General features: G+C 42.2%; 1 protein-coding gene and 2 non-coding genes across 11 annotated transcripts in view; all 3 read right to left on the bottom strand.

Moving 5' to 3' along the window:
* LOC100380867 (eukaryotic translation initiation factor 4B) overlaps window positions 1–20324 on the bottom strand; it is a 43080-nt gene extending 22756 nt beyond the window's left edge. For 6 of the 9 annotated variants that reach the window (XM_014167976.2, XM_014167979.2, XM_014167981.2 and 3 more), the window contains exons 1-10: window positions 20226–20323; window positions 16218–16370; window positions 15783–15988; window positions 6400–6516; window positions 5946–6000; window positions 4924–5076; window positions 4293–4502; window positions 3564–3728; window positions 1672–1930; window positions 811–914 (exon numbers count right to left, since the gene is read on the bottom strand). In XM_014167976.2, coding sequence (XP_014023451.1) covers window positions 811–914; window positions 1672–1930; window positions 3564–3728; window positions 4293–4502; window positions 4924–5076; window positions 5946–6000; window positions 6400–6516; window positions 15783–15988; window positions 16218–16370; window positions 20226–20238 — 1435 coding nt within the window. In that variant the 5' untranslated portion in view covers window positions 20239–20323. Of the gene's footprint in view, window positions 1–810; window positions 915–1671; window positions 1931–3563; window positions 3729–4292; window positions 4503–4923; window positions 5077–5945; window positions 6001–6399; window positions 6517–15782; window positions 15989–16217; window positions 16371–20225 lie in introns of all 9 variants that reach the window. The other 3 variants (XM_045705064.1, XM_014167977.2, XM_014167978.2) reach the window with 3 other exon arrangements.
* On the bottom strand, window positions 4699–4877 carry LOC123729747 (small nucleolar RNA SNORA81). Its single transcript, XR_006761454.1, has one exon. It is a non-coding gene; the product is annotated as a small nucleolar RNA SNORA81 (small nucleolar RNA).
* LOC123729740 (small nucleolar RNA SNORA16B/SNORA16A family) lies at window positions 13234–13369 on the bottom strand. Its single transcript, XR_006761447.1, has one exon. It is a non-coding gene; the product is annotated as a small nucleolar RNA SNORA16B/SNORA16A family (small nucleolar RNA).
* Window positions 20325–21378: the final 1054 nt, after the last annotated feature.

Here is a 21378-nt window from a genome sequence, read left to right as displayed (position 1 = left end):
ACTCTTAACCAGCATTGCTACCACAGCATTCTGCAGCGATACCCCATTCCATCTGGTTTGCACTTAGTGGTACTATCATTTGTTTTTCAACAGGACAATGACCCAAAACACACCTCCAGGCGGTATAAGGGCTATTTGACCAAGGAGAGTGATGGTGCTGCATCTGATGACCTGGCCTCCACAATCACTCAACCACAACCCAACTGAGAAGGTTTGGGATAATTTGGACTGCAGAGTGAAGGAAAAGCAGCCAACAAGTGCTCACCATATGTGGGAACTCCTTCAAGACTGTTGGAAAAGCATTCCAGGTGACTACCTCATGAAGCTGCTTGAGAGAATGCCAAGAGTGTGCTAAGCTGTCGTCAAGGCAAAGGGTAGCTACTATGAAGAATCTCAAAAGTTAATATTGATTTGTTTACCACTTTTTTGGTTAGTACATGATTTCATGCGTTATTTCATAGTTTTGATGTTGTCACTATTATTCTGCAATGTAGAAAATAGCAAAAATAAAAGAAAAGAATTGAATGAGTTGGTGTCCCCAAGCCTTTGACTGGTACTGTACATAAACACACATTTATGTAAACAGATCACACCATGGATATGCATTCCTTGAAATACTGCTGAAAAGGAGCAGCTGTTGAAAGGAACCACTAATTTGATAGCTGAAAGAAAACATATCTACAGTGAAAATACAATGGACAGTGTGGTTGACATTTAAAAGTTGATCATGTATGCGTGCTCACAGCACAAGCAAAGAGACTACAAAGAGAACTGGATAAAACTCAGAAGATCAATTAGGTTCACCCTCACCTCTTCCTCCAGATGTACTTCCCGTCTGTGATGACTCACTTCCTGTGCGGGAGCGTGTAGCAGGTCGCTCAGAAGGTGGCTCCTCACTCCTCCAACTTGGGTCCCTAAGCACAGAAGAGAAAGATTGAGTAAATATATTCAAAAAAACATAAAAATACAACATGCAGCAATTTCTAAGATTTTTTACAGTTCAAATAAGGAAATCAGCCAATTTAAATAAGTTAATTAGGCCCTAATCTATGGATTTCACATGACTGGACAGGGGTGCAGCCTTGGGAGGGCATAGGCCCACCCCCTGGAGAGCCGGGCCCAACCACCCAGTAAAATTTTCCCCACAAAAGGGCTTTATTACAGACAGAAATACTCCTCAGTTTCATCAGCTGGTTGCGTGGCTGGTGTCAGACGATTCCGCAGGTAAAGAAGCCGGATGTGGAGGTTCTGGGCTGGCATGGTTACACGTGGCCTGCAGTTATGAGGCCGGTTGGACGCACTGCCAAATTCTCTAAAATGGAGGCTGCTTATGGTAGAGAAATTACCATTTAATTCTCTGGCAACTGTTCAGGTGGACATTCCTGCAGTCAGCATGCCAATTGCGCGCTCCCTCAACTTGTGGCATTGAGTAGTGACAAAACCGCACAATTTAGAGTGGCCTTTTATTGTCCACAGGCCAAGGTGCACCTGTGTAATGATCATGTTGTTTAATCAGCTTCTTGATGTGCCACACCTGTCAGGCAGATGGATCATCTTGGCAAAGGAGAAATGCTCACTAACAGGGATGTAAACAAATTTGTGCACAAAATTTGCGCACAAAATTTGAGAGAACAGCTCTGGCACTTTCCAGCTACACCCTGAACCCCTCACCTGTCTCTATCGCGGGGTTTCCTATCAAAGCCCCTGGACTTGTCCTCTTCCAGCTGCCTCTGGAGTTTCTCCTCCACCTCCCGCTCCTTGGCTGCAGTGTCCACGGGCTTGGCTGCTCCGAAGATGGAGGCACGGCCGGAGCTGGGGGCAGTCGCTGGAGCAGCTGGGGCAGCTCCCGCACCACCGCTGCGGGCCTGCTCCTCCTCCTTGGGCGTGCTGCGTGGCTTCAGGACCAGCTTGGGTCTCTGCGTGGGACCACCTGGGTGTGAAGGGAAGGGGGGGGGGGGGGGACAGTGGATACGGGTTATAGGGATGACATATTTTGCATTAATTTAATCTTTATTTGACCCTTGGATGCATCATCACCAAGGGAGACCTGTTCATATTATACACTGCTCAAAAAAATAAAGGGAACACTTAAACAACACATCCTAGATCTGAATGAAAGAAATAATCCTATTAAATACTTTTTTCTTTACATAGTTGAATGTGCTGACAACAAAATCACACAAAAATAATCCATGGAAATCCAATTTATCAACCCATGGAGGTCTGGATTTGGAGTCACACTCAAAATTAAAGTGGAAAACCACACTACAGGCTGATCCAACTTTGACGTAATGTCCTTAAAACAAGTCAATATGAGGCTCAGTAGTGTGTGTGGCCTCCACGTGCCTGTATGACCTCCCTACAACACCTGGGCATGCTCCTGATGAGGTGGCGGATGGTCTCCTGAGGGATCTCCTCCCAGACCTGGACTAAAGCATCCACCAACTCCTAGACAGTCTGTGGTGCAACGTGGCGTTGGTGGATGGAGCGAGACATGATGTCCCAGATGTGCTCAATTGGCCCCCCAAAGAAATGCCACCCCACACCATGACTGACCCACCGCCAAACCGGTCATGCTGGAGGATGTTGCAGGCAGCAGAACGTTCTCTACGGTGTCTCCAGACTCTGTCACGTGCTCAGTGTGAACCTGCTTTCATCTGTGAAGAGCACAGGGCGCCAGTGGCGAATTTGCCAATCTTGGTGTTCTCTGGCAAATGCCAAACGTCCTGCACGGTGTTGGGCTGTAAGCACAACCACCACATGTGAACGTCGTGCCCTCATACCACCCTCATGGAGTCTGTTTCTGACCGTTTGAGCAGACACATGCACATTTGTGGCCTGCTGGAGGTCATTTTGCAGGGCTCTGGCAGTGCTCCTCCTGCTCCTCCTTGCACAAAGGCGGAGGTAGCGGTCCTGCTGCTGGGTTGTTGCCCTCCTACGGCCTCCTCCACGTCTCCTGATGTACTGGCCTGTCTCCTGGTAGCGCCTCCATGCTCTGGACACTACGCTGAGAGACACAGCAAACCTTGCCACAGCTCGCATTGATGTGCCATCCTGGATGAGCTGCACTACCTGAGCCACTTGTGTGGGTTGTAGACTCCGTCTCATGCTACCACTAGAGTGAAAGCACCGCCAGCATTCAAAAGTGACCAAAACATCAGCCAGGAAGCATAGGAACTGAGAAGTGGTCTGTGGTCACCATCTGCTGAACCACTCCTTTATTGGGGGTGTCTTGCTAATTGCCTATAATTTCCACCTGTTGTCTATTCCATTTGCACAACAGCATGTGAAATGTATTGTCAATCAGTGTTGCTTCCTAAGTGGACAGTTTGATTTCACAGAAGTATGATTGACTTGGAGTTACATTGTGTTGTTTAAGTGTTCCCTTTATTTTTTTGAGCAGTATATAATACAACACTGCCCAGTAATTAAAGGGGGACCTAGGCAGGGGAGGATGGTGTCAGCAGGGGTAAGAGGATGGACATGTGGTTATGGGGTTGACGTCATACAGAATATAATGGAATAAGCAAAATAATATTGAACGTAATTGGAGGGTCAATTACCCTCACCTCCTCTCTCCTCGCGCCTCTCATATCGGTCCTCTCTGTCCGCGCCGTAGCGATCCCGTTCCCCGTAGCGGCCACCACCACCCCCGTCATCATCACGGCGGTAGCCACTGCCAAAGGCACGTCGCCCGCCATCATCCCGGTCCCTGCGGGAGCCAAAGGCTGTGGTAGAGTAGAGGGAGTACAATGGCCAAGACTTTACAAGCTGTTCATAGAAAAAATAAAATAATACAGCTGCCATACTTGAGAAACTAATAGATTTCAGCACCAGCAGCCGCAGTCAGATCAATGTAACTGCAGGACCTAAACTTTGCCACTCAGCATGGTGTGTCAGTTTGAGAAAAAGTGTAAATGCTGAACTATTTATACTAGTGGAAATGACAGACAATGTCACGACGGCAGGGGAGCTGTAAATCGCAAAGTGACAACACCATTCCGATAGAAAATTCTCATGATTTATCAGCTGTGATGTTGTACAGTGGAGCATACATAACGACATTCAGATTTTCAAAAACGCACTGTCTGGAAGTGCCATTAGTCGGTTTTCATGTGAGAATTAGTCCTAAGCAAGGCTAAGAGCAAAAAAAAGAGCATATGGATTGACATTCATAATCATGCAGGAGGCTTGATGGACTGATGACATTCTGACAGAGGAGGATCTGGATAACAAAGTGAAGCATATTCTAGATTGTCAATGATACGCTAAGTTTTGAGCAGTGGTTTCACCTCCGCTCTCACCTCCCCGGTCATCATAGCGGTCTCTGCCACCGAACCCGCGGTCTCTCCCGCCGTCCCGGTCGCCGCCAAATCCGCGGTCCCGGTCGCCGCCAAATCCGCGGTCCCGGTCGCCGCCAAATCCGCGGTCCCGGTCGCCGCCAAATCCGCGGTCGTTGTCCCGTCTCAGCCCGTCACGGTCTCCATAGCGGTCGCGTGACCCTGAGAGGGACAGAAAGAAAATGTCAGTTAATACAATTACGAAAGGCATGCAAATCAAGTGACGGCCTGTTGAGATCTAAGTAATATTAAGAAAAAGTCACAATGTATGCAGTTCTTGTAATAAGGTTGAAGATAAGAACTTAAACTGTATGGACAGCCTAAAACATGACCATGCATGCTTAACATTTCCGATAAATAGTGTAGCACGTAGCCTTGAGACAAAGGACATTGGACATTAAGAAAGAGGTCCGCCCTAGCCTCGTTTGCAACACTGCCTTTTCTCTCCTTCCTTGGTGTACCCGTGCTTACACGCTTGCAAGAGCCAAGCCGTGAGGCTTCGCCCTCCCAGTTTTAGCAGGGTGCTTTAAAGAAGGGATGTGTGCTTGCTGAGTCTACTTTGAGCTTAGAGGAAATGACTCACCGAAAGTGGATTCCTCTCTCTTTGGGGGTCCGTCATCAGCGTCAGCAGTGGGCCGGGCCCTCCAGTCGTCACTGTCTGTCTTGTCGGGGCCCCCCATGTCTCCCATACGGCCCATCCTGTCCCGTCCACCCATCTGGCCATTATCTCTCCCCTCTGGCCATAGGAGGTTAGGCATCAAATTAGAAGATAAAGAAAAGCCAACACAGCAAATGCCCCCAGGTGCTTTATTTCTGCACCACATTAGAAAACGTTTTTTGTTGCTCTAGCACTTCAGTATTTTTTGTCCAGGCATTTTGTCCAGGCATGAGAAATGTGGGATGTGCATCAACTGTTCTCCTGACACATATGACTGGTTTCCTGGGCACAGATTAAGCCTAGTCCTGGACTAAACGCACTTGCAATATTCTCCATTGAGTTAGCTTTATAGCCCAGGACTAGGCTTGATCTGTGCCCAGGAAACCACCCCATAAAATCTAAGGCTGAATTTAAACTCCTGTAGATGTACTCCAAAAAGACTCTGCAACATCTCCACAAACCACAGAGATTCCAGAGCATGCTTTAGCTTGTAACTTTACGTACGAGTCAATGACGTCTTGCTACGAGGAACGTTTGGAGTAAAAATCCAGCATAACGGACAAAATAGATGCTCCTACAGTTTTGATGTGTTACTACCGTTTGTGCCCAACATCTATGATGCTTACAAAGCCCAGGTCAAGTGATAGAACATTTGGCCATTCTGTTCCCATAGTACAGTAGAAAGCTAGAATCATGGGTTGTGTATAACTCATGGAAAACAAAAAGGAAAACGCAGCACACTGCTGCTCATGCGACCAGGTGATATTTATTTACAACGTTTCGACCCTTAGGTCTTCATCAGGCATCCATACCTAAGGGTCAAAATGTTGTAAATAAATATCACCTGGGCGCATGAGCAGCAGTGCGCATGAGTCTGCCTACAACTCCAGCAACTGGGGAAAGTACCTGGATGTGCCCATGTTCTTCAGATTTTGTGTATAACTCACCCTTGTCGTTGGACTGATCTGCAATATCCACCCGGATCCTGCGGTTTCCCAGGTTCTGTTAGGACAGAGGGGCAGGGAACAAGCAAATCACCAATAATATGGCCTAAATTAACCAACTCATCTTCTTTCCATACCTGCATGTTCCAGTGTGATAGCTGGAAACTATTTACATTAAAATGCAATATATTGGTCTTGAACAATTCATTTGATTAACACATTTATGAAAAGCTCTCGTACTATTACTAAATCAACATTTGTTTTTTGTCCATTGTAGTCAATTACCAAAGTTGAATGGATGTTGATATGGGTTGAAATCATAGAAAATGTCTATGGGATGAATCCCAACTATGTGAGTGGGTCATCATGCATTGCATTGATCGGTGTTCTGATGGATGGAACTCTAATGAAGACCCTTTGATCCTTCCTGCTGCTATTACTTGCGCCCTTTCCTTACCTCCTCATTGAGAGTCAGCGCCCTCAGGAGGGAGTCCACATCATCAAACTCTGCGTAGCCAAAGCCCTTCAGCCTCTCTGGGTTACTGGGCTCCCGTGGCAAGCGCACAGCACTGATCTGAGAACAGAGGGGAGACAGAGCATTGAGAGTGTGCTGATGGAGAACTTTGCTGGTATGAGGTCAAAAATTAGACTGATGTGTGATCGCTGATATGGACAGTCTCAGAACAGATGAGAAATATTGCAATGACATAACAATAATGAGTTACTGTATCATGAGATTAATCAAAATGTACTTGAGAGCAATAGGATAGCTACAAACTCCTTTGCGAACATTGGCAGGTCTCCTCCCACATTCAACTTCTCTTCATATAGGCTAACCTACTGTACTTACATTTCAACATTTATACGAGTCAACTCCTTTAGTAAAATCTATATTATTGATGCCTCCCATGTTAACATTGAAGACAGTTCAGTATATGGCGCTTGTTTGTGCAAACAGCTACATTTCAGACAAGTCATCTTAACCTCTATGGGCTAGGTGGGACGCTAGCGTGCCACCCGTGGTGCACTCCATCAACAGCAGGTGCATTTCAAGAGCGGCAAATTTGAATCCAAATAAATGTCAAAATTCAAATTTTTCAAAAATACAACTATTTTACACCATTTGAAAGATAAACATCTCCTTAATCTAACCACGTTTTACGATTTCAAAAAGGTTTTACGGCGAAAGCATAAATTTAGAGTATGTTAGGACAGTACATTTACAAGAGTTGTGTGTAATGTTTTGTCAAGTCAAAGACAGGGTCACCAAAACCATAAAACCAGCTAAAATGATGCACTAACCTTTTACAATCTCCATCAGATGACACTCCTAGGACATTATGTTAGACAATGCATGCATTTTTAGTTCTATCAAGTTCATATTTATATCCAAAAACAGCGTTTTACTATGGCATTGATGTTGAGGAAATCGTTTCCCTCCAATAACCGGCAGTCAAGTCAGCGTCACAAATTAAATAATTAAAATTAGAAAAGATTGGTAAAATATTATATTGTCATTTAAAGAATTATAGATTTACATCTCTTGAACGCAATCAACTTGCCAGATTTAAAAATAACCTTACTGGGAAATCACACTTTGCAATAATCTGAGCACTGCGCCCAGAAAAATACGCGTTGCGATACAGACTAGACGTCATGTTGGGGAGATCTAAAATCGAAAATACTATGTAAATAATCCATTACCTTTGATTCTCTTCATCAGATGTCACTTCCAGGTATCACAGGTCCATAACGAATGTAGTTTTGTTCAAAAAAGCTCATCATTTATGTCCAAAAATCTCCGTCTCGTTAGCACATGATCTAAACCAGCCGGACTTCTCGTCATGAACGAGGGGAAAAAATATATTTCCGTTCGTTCAAACATGTCAAACGTTGTATAGCATAAATCATTAGGGCCTTTTTTAACCTTTGGACAAGTAAAATAAAAAATGCTGTCCATCAAGTGTTAATGTCAATCCCCAGAAGACAACTTGTGGTTTCAAGAACAGGTAAGCCAGGTTGATGGTTCCAGTTAACTTCTCTAGGGTAGGGGGCAGTATTTTCACAGCCGGATGAAAAACGTACCCAAATTAAAACGGCCTACTACTCCGGCCCAGGAACTAGAATATGCATATTATTAGTAGATTTGGATAGAAAACACTGAAGTTTCTAAAACTGTTTGAATGATGTCTGTGAGTATAACTGAACTCATATGGCAGGCAAAAACCTGAGAAGAATCTAACCAGGAAGTGAGATTTCTGGTGCTTGTAGTCCTTTCAAGTCATTGCCAATGGAACACACAGTGAGTTAGGGTTCATTTTGCAGTTCCTAAGGCTTCCACTAGATGTCAGTCTTTAGAAAGTTGTTTGAGGCGTGCGTCTATGATGAACAGAGACCGAACAAGAAGGCTGGGAAGTTGTAGACCCATCAGTTCATTGGCGTGCGTTCATGTGAGAAGGGACCTGTGTTCCAAAACGTTTTTCAAGACACAGGAACCGTCCGGTTGGAATATTACTGATGTTTCACGTTCAAAAGGCCCTAAAGATTGATGCTTTACAACGTTTGACATGTTTGAACGAACATAAATACATATTAGCTGAACTGAACGCGCGAACAACAAGGAGCTATTTGGACATAAATTATGGATTTTATCGAACAAAACATTTATTGTGGACCTGGGAACCCTGGAAGTGCCTTCTGATGAAGATCAAAGGTAAGGGAATATTTCTAATGCAATTTATGATTTTAGATGACTCCAAAATGGCGGCTATCTGTATTGCCTAGTGTATTTTTCTGAGCGCAGTCCTCAGATTATTGCAAAGTGTGCTTTCCCAGTAAAGTTATTTTGAAATCTTTCACAGCGTTAGCATAAAGGAGATATTCATCTATAAATCTTTGAATGACAGTTTAATATTTTATCAACGTTTATGACGAGTATTTTTGTCAATTGTAGCGCTGATTCACTGACAGTATTGGAGACAAAATATTTTCTGAATGTCACGCGCCGATGTAAAATGCTGTTTCTAGATATAAATATGAACTTTATCGAACAAAAAATGCATGTATTGTGTAACATGATGTCCTAGGAGTGTCATCTGATAAAGATCGTCAAAGGTTAGTGCTGCATTTAGCTGTTTGGGTATTTGTGATGCATGCTAGTTGCTTGGAAATGGCTGTGTGGTTATTTGTGTCTATGTACTCTCCTAACATAATCTAATGTTTTGCTTTCGCTGTAAAGCCTTTTGGAAATCGGACAACGTGGTTCGATTCAGGAGAAGTGTATCTATAAAATGGTGTAAAATAGTCCTATGTTTGAGAACTTTGAATTATGACATTTTGTGGTTTTAAATTTGGCGCTCTGATTTGTCACTGGCTGTTCAATAGTGTGGGACGATTGCGTCCCACCTCCCCTAGAGAGGTTAAACGTCCTACTACTCGGGCCCAGAGTCAAATATTTGCATATTATTAGCAGATTTGGATAGAAAACACTGAAATTTCTAAAACTGTTTGAATGATGTCGATGAGTATAACAGAACTCATATGGCAGGCAAAAACCTGAGAAAAATCCAACCAGGAAGTGGGAAGTCTGACAACTGTAGTCTTTCAGACCATTTTCTACTGAAACTGTCCGTGGGGTCAACATGCACTTCCTAAGGCTTCCACTAGATGTCAACAGTCTTTACAAAGTTGTTGGAGTCTTTCATGGTGGATTTTGACCGAATAACAGCCGGTTCAAGCAGTGGACAGTCTGAGGTCATGTAGTTATTTCATGCTCGTTCACACATGGATAGTATTTTTTTATTTTTCTTCTGTAATGAATACGCTATTGTCCGGTTGGAATATTATCGATTGTTTATGTTAAAAACACCCTAAGGTTTGATTGGAAACAGCGTTTGACATGTTTCTACAAACGGTAATGGAACTTTTGAGCTTTTCGTCTATTGATTTGCGCCCCCGTCTCGTGCCTTTGGAATAGTGTTCTGGACGCGCCAACAAAACGGAGGTATTTGGACATAAATTATGGACTTTATCAAACAAATGAACATTTCTTGTGGAAGTGGGAGTCCTTCCGAGTGCATTCCGCCGAAGATCAGCAAAGGTAAGAAAATATTAACATATTTCAGAGTTTTGTTGAAGCCGTGGCTGGACGGCTAACTGTATAGCATGCATTGATGGCGGAGCTCTGTACTCAGAACATTGAACAATGTGCTTTCTCCGTAAAGTTATTTTGAAATCTGACACAGCGATTGCATTAAGAGGGAGTATATCTATAATTCTTTAAATAATTGTTATATATTTTGTCAACGTTTATGATGAGTATTTCTGTAAATGAATGTGCACATTGTGGTCATTCACCGGAGGTTTTGGAGGCTAATCATTTTCTGAACATCACGCACCTATGTAAAATGCTGTTTTTGGATAGAAATATAAACTTGATCGAACAAAACATACATGTATTGTGTAACATGATGTCCTAGGGGTGTCATCTGATGAAGATCGTCAAAGGTTAGTGCCTCATTTTAGCTGGATTTTAGGTTTTTGTGACACATCTCCTTGCTAGGAAAATGGCTGTGTGGCTTTTCTTGTTTTAAGTGGTGTCCTAACATAATCTAATGTTTTACTTTCACTGTAAAGCCTTTTTGAAATCGGACAACGTGGTTGGATTCAGGAGAAGTGTATCTTTAAAATTGTGTAAAATAGTCATATGTTTGAGAAATTTAAATTATTAGATTTTTGATGTTTTGAATTTCGCGCCCTGTTGTTCCATTGGCTGTTGGCTAGATGCAAGAAGTTAAGCATCTTATCACACACGTTGAGCATACATAGGCTATTCTGCTCCTCAAACTAGGATATTGCCTGTCAGGCAGCACGAGAGCATGTGCTTTTGTAAGCCCAGTCATTGCATAACAAATAAAAATTCTAAATGCAATCGTGTGTTAACCTCTCTAGGGTAGGGGGCAGTATTTTCACATCCGGATAAAAAAACGTACCCGATTTAATCTGGTTATTACTCCTGCCCAGAAACTAGAATATGCATATAATTGTTTGATTTGGATAGAAAACATCCTAAAGTTTCTAAAACTGTTTGAATGGTGTCTGTGAGTATAACAGAACTCATATGGCAGGCCAAAACCTGAGAAGATTGCATACAGGAAGTGCCCTCTCTGACCACTTCTTGGCCTTCTATAGCCTCTTTATGGAAAATAGAGGATCTCTGCTGTAACGTGACATTTTCTAAGGCTCCCATAGGCTCTCAGAAGGCGCCAGAATGGGGAATGATGACTCTGCAGTCCCTGGCTGAAAAACAGTAGCGCATTTGGAAAGTGGTCGATCTGAGAACAATGAAACGGGGGGCGCGCGTGCACGTGACGAGACAATTTTCTTCTTTGAACGAAAACAAGTCTCCCGGTCGGAATATTATCGCTATTTTACGAAAAAAAAAAAAAAACGCATAAAAATGGATTTTAAACAGCGTTTGACATGCTTCGAAGTACGGTAATGGAATATTTTGACATTTTTTGTCACGACATGCGTCCGCGCGTCACCGTTCGGATAGGGACCTAAACGCACGGACAAAACAGAGGATATTTGAACATAACTATGGATTATTTTGAACCAAAACAACATTTGTGGATGAAGTAGAAGTCCTGGGAGTGCATTCTGACGAAGAACAGCAAAGGTAATCCAATTTTTCTTATAGTAATTCTGAGTTTAGTGAACGCCAAACTTGGTGGGTGTCAAATTAGCTAGCCCGTGATGGCGAGCTATCTACTCAGAATATTGCAAAATGTGCTTTTGCCGAAAAGCTATTTTAAAATCTGACACCGCGATTGCATAAAGGAGTTCTGTATCTATAATTCTTACAATAATTATGTTTTTTGTGAACGTTTATCGTGAGTAATTTAGTAAATTCACCGGAAGTTTTCGGTATGTTTGCTAGTTCTGAACGTCACATGCTAATGTGAAAAGCTGTTTTTTTATATAAATATAAACTTGATTGAACAAAACATGCATGTATTGTATAACATAATGTCCTAGGAGTGTCATCTGATGAAGATCATCAAAGGTTAGTGCTGCATTTAGCTGTGGTTTTGGTTTTTGTGACATTATATGCTAGCTTGAAAAATGGGTGTGTGATTATTTCTGGCTGGGTACTCTCCTGACATAATCTAATGTTTTGCTTTCGTTGTAAAGCCTTTTTGAAATCGGACAATGTGGTTAGATTAACGAGAGTCTTATCTTTAAAATGGTGTAAAATAGTCATATGTTTGAGAAATTGAAGTTATAGCATTTAAGGTTTTTGAATATCGCGCCACTCGATTCCACTGGCTGTTGACTAGGTGGGACGATTTCGTCCCACATACCCGAGAGAGGTTAACTGTTTTATAGCCACAATTAACTTGTAATTACAGCATGAGTGCATAGGCTATATCAACGGTCACACCACTTTGCAATGTGAGCTTGAAGGAGTATAACTGTTTGAAACCCAAACGTTTAACTTTAAATAATGAGGCATGTATTACCTTGCTTCAAAGTAACCTAGCCAAAATCCAACCATAGAAAGTGGAGGCAATTATTTTATGAAGATACAGAACGTCTCTTCTGTTCTATTGGTTTTTGTATCAACTTTCTTTCATTGTCCATAAGCCAAAGGCACAATGCTCATATTAGCAACCCATCCTAGTCATTACAATAAGATTCCCCTTCTCTAAGTTTCTAACTGAGATTTGTCTATCACATATGTAACTGATCGCTTTAAGTGCGCTGTTTAGAACAGCGATTTCCCACGAATTGAACTTGGGCAAATGTTCAAAAATTACTTTTTATTGGCTCCTTCATTACAGGAGTTGCATGTTCAATAATAAACTATAGCCTTTTGACTGAAATGACAGGTTTGCTATTGTTGCATGTTTCCAGCTCTTAATGAAAAATGTCCACTCCTTGTATACATGCATAGTATTTTCTGTTGGTCAACTCATTTTACTGTTTGGGGGGAAAATGTTTGTTGACCAGTTAATGAGGGGTCGGTTAGTCGGCAGCAAAATTGACCAAAATGTGCATCCCTAACAGGAATACAAACAACTGGTGATTAAATAGCTAACCACAAGCATCAACACAACCACAGTCATTCAGTTTCTCATGTCTCCTTTAAAACAGAAAACTTTTCAGCAGCGATCATTGGGAGGCAAATCAAATTAGAATCCTGATAACACTAACTAGACCTGTCAAATAAATCACAATGACGGCCAAGAAATACACATCACACTTTTTCTAGGCACAATTTAGCATCAAGTGACCTTCCCCTTAATGTTGCTGAGTCAGTTATTGTCAAACTTCACAGCGACCGTCGGTGAAAGTGTTGTTTTTGGCATCCATTTGACCGTATCTGCTACAAGAGAACAGCAACGGCTTCGATTGGTGCCAAGAGGCTCACTGTTGGCAGGTTCAATAGGTGTATAATTCTGAAGATAACGAGGCTGGTCAGCAAAAACTAAGTTTGGTAAAGAGTCTAATAGATTTGTTTTTAGTGCAAACCCTTATAATAGTAAATGTTTTACAGTTCCCCTTTCCTATATACTGATAGTAACTGTCAATCATCATAGATCTACACTGTTGAAAATGTAGATCTGTCTACACATACTTCAATTGGTCCATATTTAAGCTAGGACTCTGGTACACAGGTGGGTGGGGCGACACTGCGGTCTAAGGCATTGCATCTCAATTAGGGCTGGGCGATATGGCCAAAATATTATATCACGGTATTTTTTTACACTTGGATGATATTTGACTGTATTTTTTGAATAATAGAAGTTGTTCATTTGCTTTTTGAGTAGTGAGTGATCCTAGGGTGGCAACACACACATTCTAAGTGATTTCAATGAGTGTTCATTCTGTTTGTTTTATACTGTTCAATTCAACCAAAACAAATTTCAGCACTTCTATCATTTCTGCACTCAAAAAGTACGAAATTGTCATACTTCAGTAAAAGTAAAGATACGTTAACAGAAAATTACTCAAGTAAAAGTCATCCCACTAAAATACTACTTAAGTAAAAGTCTAAAAGTATTTGGTTTTAAATATCCTTAAGTGGTTGTTCCACTGGATATCATAAGGTGAATGCACCAATTTGTAAGTCGCTCTGGATAAGAGCGTCTGCTAAATGACGTAAGTGTCAAAAGTAAATGTAATTGATAAAATGTACTTGAGTATCAAAAGGAAAAGCATAAATCATTTCAAATTCCTTATAATAAGCAAACCAGATGGCACCATATTTATTTAACGGATAGCCAGGGGCACACTCCAACACTCAGACCTAATTTACAAACAAAGCATGCGTGTAGCGAGTCCTCCAGATCAGAGGCAGTAGATGACCAGGGATGTTCTCTTAACAAGTGCGTGAATTGGACAACTTTCCTGCCTGCTAAGCATTCAAAATGTAACAAGTACTTTTAGGTGTCAGGGAAAATGTATGGAGTAATAAAGTACAGTATTTTACTTAGGAATGTAGTGACGTAAAAGTTGTCAAAAATAAACAGTAAAGTACAGATACCAAAAAAAACGACTTAAGTAGTACTTTACACTAGTGCTCAATTTTGAATTTCCGCACTGCCACACAGGGCTGCATGATATGGGAAAATTCTCTCAGACTTATTTTTAACCAAACGTTGCAATTATGAATTAGAGCAAAACTGTTGGAATCATGGAAATAGAATGACTGTTCTATGGTTAGAATATAATAGTGGGCACTTTGAATACAGTGTTTGATATGACAACAAATTAAAATGCCAGGGTGGAGTTATTGTGACAGGCTAGGAACTAAAATGTTGATAAGTGTTTCCTAGGAGAACCTATAAGCTTTGGCTACATTGCATGTTCTCTCAGCTACTTCATGTAGCTAACATATTCTTGCTTTTCATATTCCTCTGATTTAGAAGATACTGTTGCACAAACATGCTGATTTAGGTCTACACCATCACTGGTATTATCAGGCTGTATTAGCTAGTTACGTTTGCTCTTACTCAGCACATTTATTAGCTAGCTAGATAGCAGCTAACATTTAGTGTCTCAAGACAGGGAAACTTGCTAAGAAAAGACAAACTAGCTGTTTGCTGTTGTAAGAAACAAACTAATAGTGTCAATATAGAACACTAGTCGATTAATATTAAGAAGCAAAGTGAAAACAGCACTGTTGTTGTCAACATTGTTGCATGTGCTGCATCGACCATGCAGACTGAACGCAAGTGTCATGGTTGAGGAACATCAAATACGCTCCTTGAGTGACAGGGGGCTTGGCTAGATTGTGGAAAGTGGCACGGAGAGAAAGATGACTCAAGTAGTAAAGTGAACTATAAAAAGTGACATTACACATGGCGTATCACATTTAACAAACCAAACATTAAAATGCCGGTATAGAAGGTAAAGTAAAAACCCAAACCGGTCTCTGCATTAATACCAGTATATCATAAAATACGTTATACCGCCCTGCCCTAACCTCAATGCAAGAGGCATTGCTACAGTCCCTGGTTCGAATCCGGGCTGTCCCACATGGCAGCGCACAATTGGCCCAGCATCGTCCGGATTTGGCTGGGGTAGGCCGTCATTGTAAATAAGAATTTGTTCATATCTGACTTGCCTAGTTAAAGAAATAAGATATATATATAAATAATAATACACAAGTCAAAAAGTGTGCGGTATCCTTCCCACACCAGAGTCACGCTGAGTCGGCATAACGTAGACATGTACAGGTAGGACTGCAAAGCATTTTTGCACCATGTTGTGCCTACTGAAAACACAGATTTTGTTAACACAGTTTCCGTTCTGACAGGATCTAGTACGTACCGCTAGGCCCCGGAAGAAGTCCATGATAGATTCCTCGGAGACGTCGTAGGGCAGGTTGCCCAGGAAGGCGGTGTAGGGGGGGCTGCGGGGGAGGCGTGACCGGTCCACATTGGGCTCGCGGGCCGACCGTGGCGCCGTGGGCAGGATGTTGCGATCTATGGCCGGGGCCCGGTAACTGTCCTCCCCTGAGTGCCAGGAGGTGGACACTGAGAGAAAGAGTGGGAGGAGTAAGGAAGAGGGATATGTTTTTCCATGGACAGGTGCAACGTTACCGAAAACAGATAGAAATGTACTGTGGAACAACAAGACATGATTCCCAATGCTACATTTCACTGATCTGCATAGTTAGCATTGCACCCTAGTGAACGTTGAAACCCTGGTAAGTTTGCAGCTTTGGATGAGCCCCCATATGAGATCTCATGTTGTGTGTCTCACCATCTCCCTCCAGGTCATCCGTCTCGTCGGCCCAGCTGGTGGACTTGGCGTAGCTGGGTTGCGGTGGTGGAGCATTGCCTCCACTCCCATTGTCCTCTGCCAGGAAGTCAGTGAGGGTCAGGGTCTTCCCCTTCTTATTCCCCTTCTTCTTAGCTGGAGAGGGAGAGAGGGAGATCAGTGGGCTGCATGACACATTGAAGGGAAATGTCATGTACAGCGGTAAACTGTCCAAAAACAACCACTAGTCCCTAGTTTCCAATCTAAGGGGTCTGGATTAGCATGGTTGCCAGTCTCTTACGTACGAGATAGAGGGTACATTTGGAAGACATTTTGACTGATGTAATTACAAAGTCATAGCCCACTACAAGCGGTCCATTTAACTTGATTTGTAACTACTAGACTCGAGGTAGAGGTCTGCGAGAGATGGATTTATTCATACCGCACTCCGCTGGATTTCTGTTCTACTCCCACGCGCAACAGGTCCGAACCCAACCACAGTCCTTCAATGTTATTTTAGGCGTATGTGACAGCTCACTTGCCAGCCATGGTGCAAGCAATTTTGCGCCCTACAGGCAATATCAAAATCCACAAAAATAACCCAAGAAATAGATTGTCACGTGTCCCATTATTAGGCTTTCGGTATTACTGGCCGATAATCAAACAGGCTAGACGTAGTTTGAAGAGAGCAGAGGTGGAGAGACGTGCACTTTCCCTTGAGATATGTTTTAGGAGTGAGACTATTTTCAGACAGACAAATATGGGTGATAAATATTTATTTCTAAGCAATGTAGTAAACTATAGCCTAATCATATTTCGGAAGTCAATATCCTTGTAAAGATAACGGCCATGTGCTTTGCCGCCCATGCATAGGCTATAGAGCCTACTAGGGTTGGGCGGTATGCAGATTTTCATACCGTCTCTTTACCATAGTGGGGTATAGGGGGGGGATAAAATAAAATGTTTGGATGTACAAAACAATTTAGGCAACAGGGATCTTGATCCAGGAGGGGATAGAATGTCTCTTCTGTAACCAAGAAGCTTGATATCTAGCCACTTAGCTAGCAAGATAGCAAACCAAATGCATAGCTGGAGCTCGGTATAATTTGACATCTTAGATTTCTTAAAATTAGTTTATAAGCAGTTGAGTTGCACACAACACCCCCACATAAAAAAAAATTAAAAAAACTATTGAAAATCATACCGTCTGTATTTCGAAACATACCTAGTCTTGAATTGAGACCACACATGCACCTGATCTCCACATATGGATACTGAACTTGAAGTAGCAAGAATGTTGAGAGGACAGTTGCACTTTCTCTTTAGCTACGTTTTGCATATAGAACATATCCTATCTTTTAGGAGGACGATTTTCAGGCAGAGACAAATAAATGGGCAAACAATATTTAGAGAAAATGAACAGGCAATATCCGCTCACAATTTTTAGCCTACGCTTGCTTTGTGTCTTTTCAATAATCTATTTGTTGGATAGCACCTAGACTCAAGTCTGTTGAGCGCCCTCCACTTCTTACCATTATTATTTATTTACAGAAACTGTAGTAAACTATTGTCTAATAGTATTTAATAAAAATTCCTTGGGAAGATAACTGCCACCTGATTCTCCTATGCATAGGCAGCCTACTCTAATTGAGACCACACATATACAGACACCCTTGATCTTGCACACCTAACTTGGAGGAGAGACAGGCTACTGAACTTAAGCAGCGAAATCTGACTATGTGAATAATGCAACAAATAGGTGTTTTTAATACAGTAGGCAGGTTAATGCATACAAAGCAGAAAGACAGACATTTTCAAATCATCTGCGAGACAACAAATATTTTCATCCCAAAATAGTCAGACTGCCAGCTCCCAACCGCAGCATGAAAAATGCTGATTGGCTGCTATGATCTCTATTGGGGCCAGCAGGTTCAGTTGGCATTCCGCAGGAGTGCAGCCCTCTACCTCCAGGCAGTCCTGCATTGCGTTGGAAACCAATGAAAGTGTCTATACCGAGCTAGTGGAAATGCCTGAAACTATGTTGCGTCATTTTCACACTGCCATTGACATTCTCTGATGAAGGCAAAACAAGCGCATTGGTTTTGGAAAGGCCTCAATCCGTCCTTTATGCCAACAGCTGCATGCGAACAAATAGTAATTTCTCACTGTTGTGGAGTGCTCCAGTCCAGCATCGTGTCAGATAAAGGCGCAGTGACGTGCAGACCATGATATTGAAACAGTGTGTCTGTCTAATAGGTCTTCATAGTGTGTGGGGCCAAAGCCAGCCAGATGAGCCTTGGCCCCACTGACCCATTCTAAACTGCAGGATGACATTTATTGAGATTAATCTTGTACTGGAGGCAGAGATGAGATTACTACTACATTGGCCAGCTGCAAAGTGAAAGCTGGCTACATATTGTAAAAATTCATGTAAACAAAAATGTGCTTTTTGGTCTTAATTAAAAAAGTTATGGCATAAGGTTAGCAGTGTGGTTAAGGCCAGCTAGTGACTACCCTGCAAAGCTGCCTCCAGTACATGAGTCATCCCCATGAATGCCAACCTGCTTCTAAAACAGGGAGTGGTCTCTCTCACCTCATTAACTGCCACTATATTGAAACGCTCCATAACAAAATTGTGCATCACTGATAAGTGCTTTTACAGTTTATCCTATTTTCAGCAACAGAGAGTTTGGTTGTTTCTTTAAGGGCAACAACACTTTAGGTGTGTGTGACAGACATTAAATTAGTTATTTTGACTAAATTGGTTGACTACTGGTTTCAATGAGACCCACGTCTTCTGATGGAGCAGGTTTGGTCGATTTGTTTTGGTTTGAAGCAGACTGGGAAAAACAAAGAGGGCTGGCGGCTTCATTGTGGAAATCCCAGCTGTCAGGGCATTCTTTTCACACACTACAGAGCATCACACACACGGCCTGTTTACAATTGGTGTCTTGTCAGTGGGTCACACACACTGTTTACAATGAATGGTGATGGTAGTCGTGCAGTGAGTGAGAACAATACCATTAACGCACACTGTAGAACAAGCTACTATATTGAATTATCCTAGCAAACAGCGTGTAAGTTAGGCCTAGGTGCAAAGTAGTCCTTCCACGTGGTGAATCATTATGAATTACGTGAAACCAAACTGGGGAAATGGCCAGTGAGTCATTCTTGCCAATGTAGTTATAACTATTTTGTCAATGTAGCCATATTGCCAAAACTAACTAACACTAACCAATATTTTCGAAACAACTGGATGGTACCTAGCTAACTAACGTTAGCGGTCAATACAGCTGAAGCTACCACTGGTATGTTAGTGCGCTAACGAGCTAGCTAGTTGTTTAGCTAGCCATTGTCATTACATCCACTGGCTTCGTCAGCAAAGGACTGCTTACCGGGAATACTTTAAGGCCTATGCTAGTGGCATGTGGCTGACATCATTAAATACGCCAGCCTGCTAACATTTGAGGGGAGGCCTGCGTTAGGACGCGTCCAGCAACTGTCCTGCTTCACCCATCGGTTACCAAAATCCGCACGTGGGAAATTCCTTGAGAACCCCATGCCACTGAACCAGACCCTCCTACAAGAAATGCGCTTGCTTGTATTAGTGCCACAGTAAATCGTCGACTACCTAGACACAATGTGTCAGTTGTTTATAAATAACATTACGACCTACTTAAATGTCTGATACAATCCAAAGGCACACTCTAAAGTCAACGCAATACCCGTAACATATCACTCAATGAAAAACACCGGGAAGAAATTATTAAACTCTGAGCAAATAGCTGCCTCGCGAAGCTAACGACGTTAGCAAGCTAGATCCCTTCGCCGGCAGCGGCGTCTTTATCCCTGAGAAACAGTAATTTGATGAAACTATACACATAAGACACCGACAACGATTGACACGACAAGCTGCAGACACTCGTCAAACGATATTTGCTAAATTGTGTCGCGCTAATACCCTCTGAAATCTCCCAACCGACCTAGCTCGTTCACCCACATAAACCTCACCTGGCGCCGCCATGTTGGAGAGCGAGTTCGTACCAGATTCCCGGATGAAGGCGTCAGAGGTTTATAATCGAGAACGCGCATCTGGTCGCGAGCCTCAAATCCCTCCAGCCTTGCTCTTGCTGTTAGCTGGAGATCAATTTCAGGCATTTCAAATATATTTGAATACCTTTTGTATAAAAAAACAAATAGTATAAGAAAGTAGTATGCATAGTAGTAAAACTGATGTGGTCACAATTGCATATATAGCTAGTTACAGCATAAATTACGAACGTGATATGTCAAGTATGACTGTATTTACAAATATGAAGTGGATAATGTCTTGGTGTTGCAGTTGAATAAAATAGTATATAAATAGAACAGCAGTGTTGACAGTGTGTGTGTGTGCACGTGTGTTTTCCTACATTATCCAGACCCCAAAAGTCCTAACATTTAAGACTTTTTTCAGGTCCTGAATTTGTTCAAATGATATTTTAAGCTTAAGGGGTTTGATTTAGGGTTTTGGTGTTAAGGTTAATGTTAGGGCTAGGGTTAAGGTTAGGGTTTTGGGGGTTAGGGTTAGGTTTAGGATAAATGTTAAGGTTAGGGTTAGGGGTTTGGGAAAATAGCATTTTTAACGGTCAAACATTTTTACCCTCCAAAAAGTCCTGACATTTCATGAAAACATACAATGGCAACTTTAGAACTGTACAGTAACAGCTAATTTAACCAGGGAAAAAAACATACAACAACACGTTATCAAGAGCTGATCCAGCCTACAGGAAACATTTACACTCCTCCTGAACATAGTTTTAGGCCAGAGTTTTAAACTCACTAAGGGGCACTAGTACATCTAGGTGAAGTTCCATGCCACATTTTGCAGACTGTTCCATGCCTCTGGTGCACAATAGGAAAAGGCAGTCTTGCCTTTCTCCGTAACTGCCCTGAGGCTTTACCAACCACCTAGTAGACCGTGTCTGGTAACTGCTACTGGTGAACAAGAGCAGGCTACAGAGGTAGAGAGGTCATTTACTCAGAAGGGCTTTGTAGTTGAACACATAACAATGTAACTGTCTGTGCATGTAAAGCAAGTTCCAGCTCACCATTTGATACAAGGTGCAATGGTGGGTGAGCGACTTGGCTTCAACATCAGCATATACCTCAATGTCAGCAAATA

The sequence above is a fragment of the Salmo salar genome, chromosome ssa22 (assembly GCF_905237065.1).
Source record: "Salmo salar chromosome ssa22, Ssal_v3.1, whole genome shotgun sequence".
Classification (NCBI taxonomy): Eukaryota; Metazoa; Chordata; class Actinopteri; order Salmoniformes; family Salmonidae; genus Salmo; species Salmo salar.
This window is presented reverse-complemented; position numbering and strand designations above follow the sequence as displayed.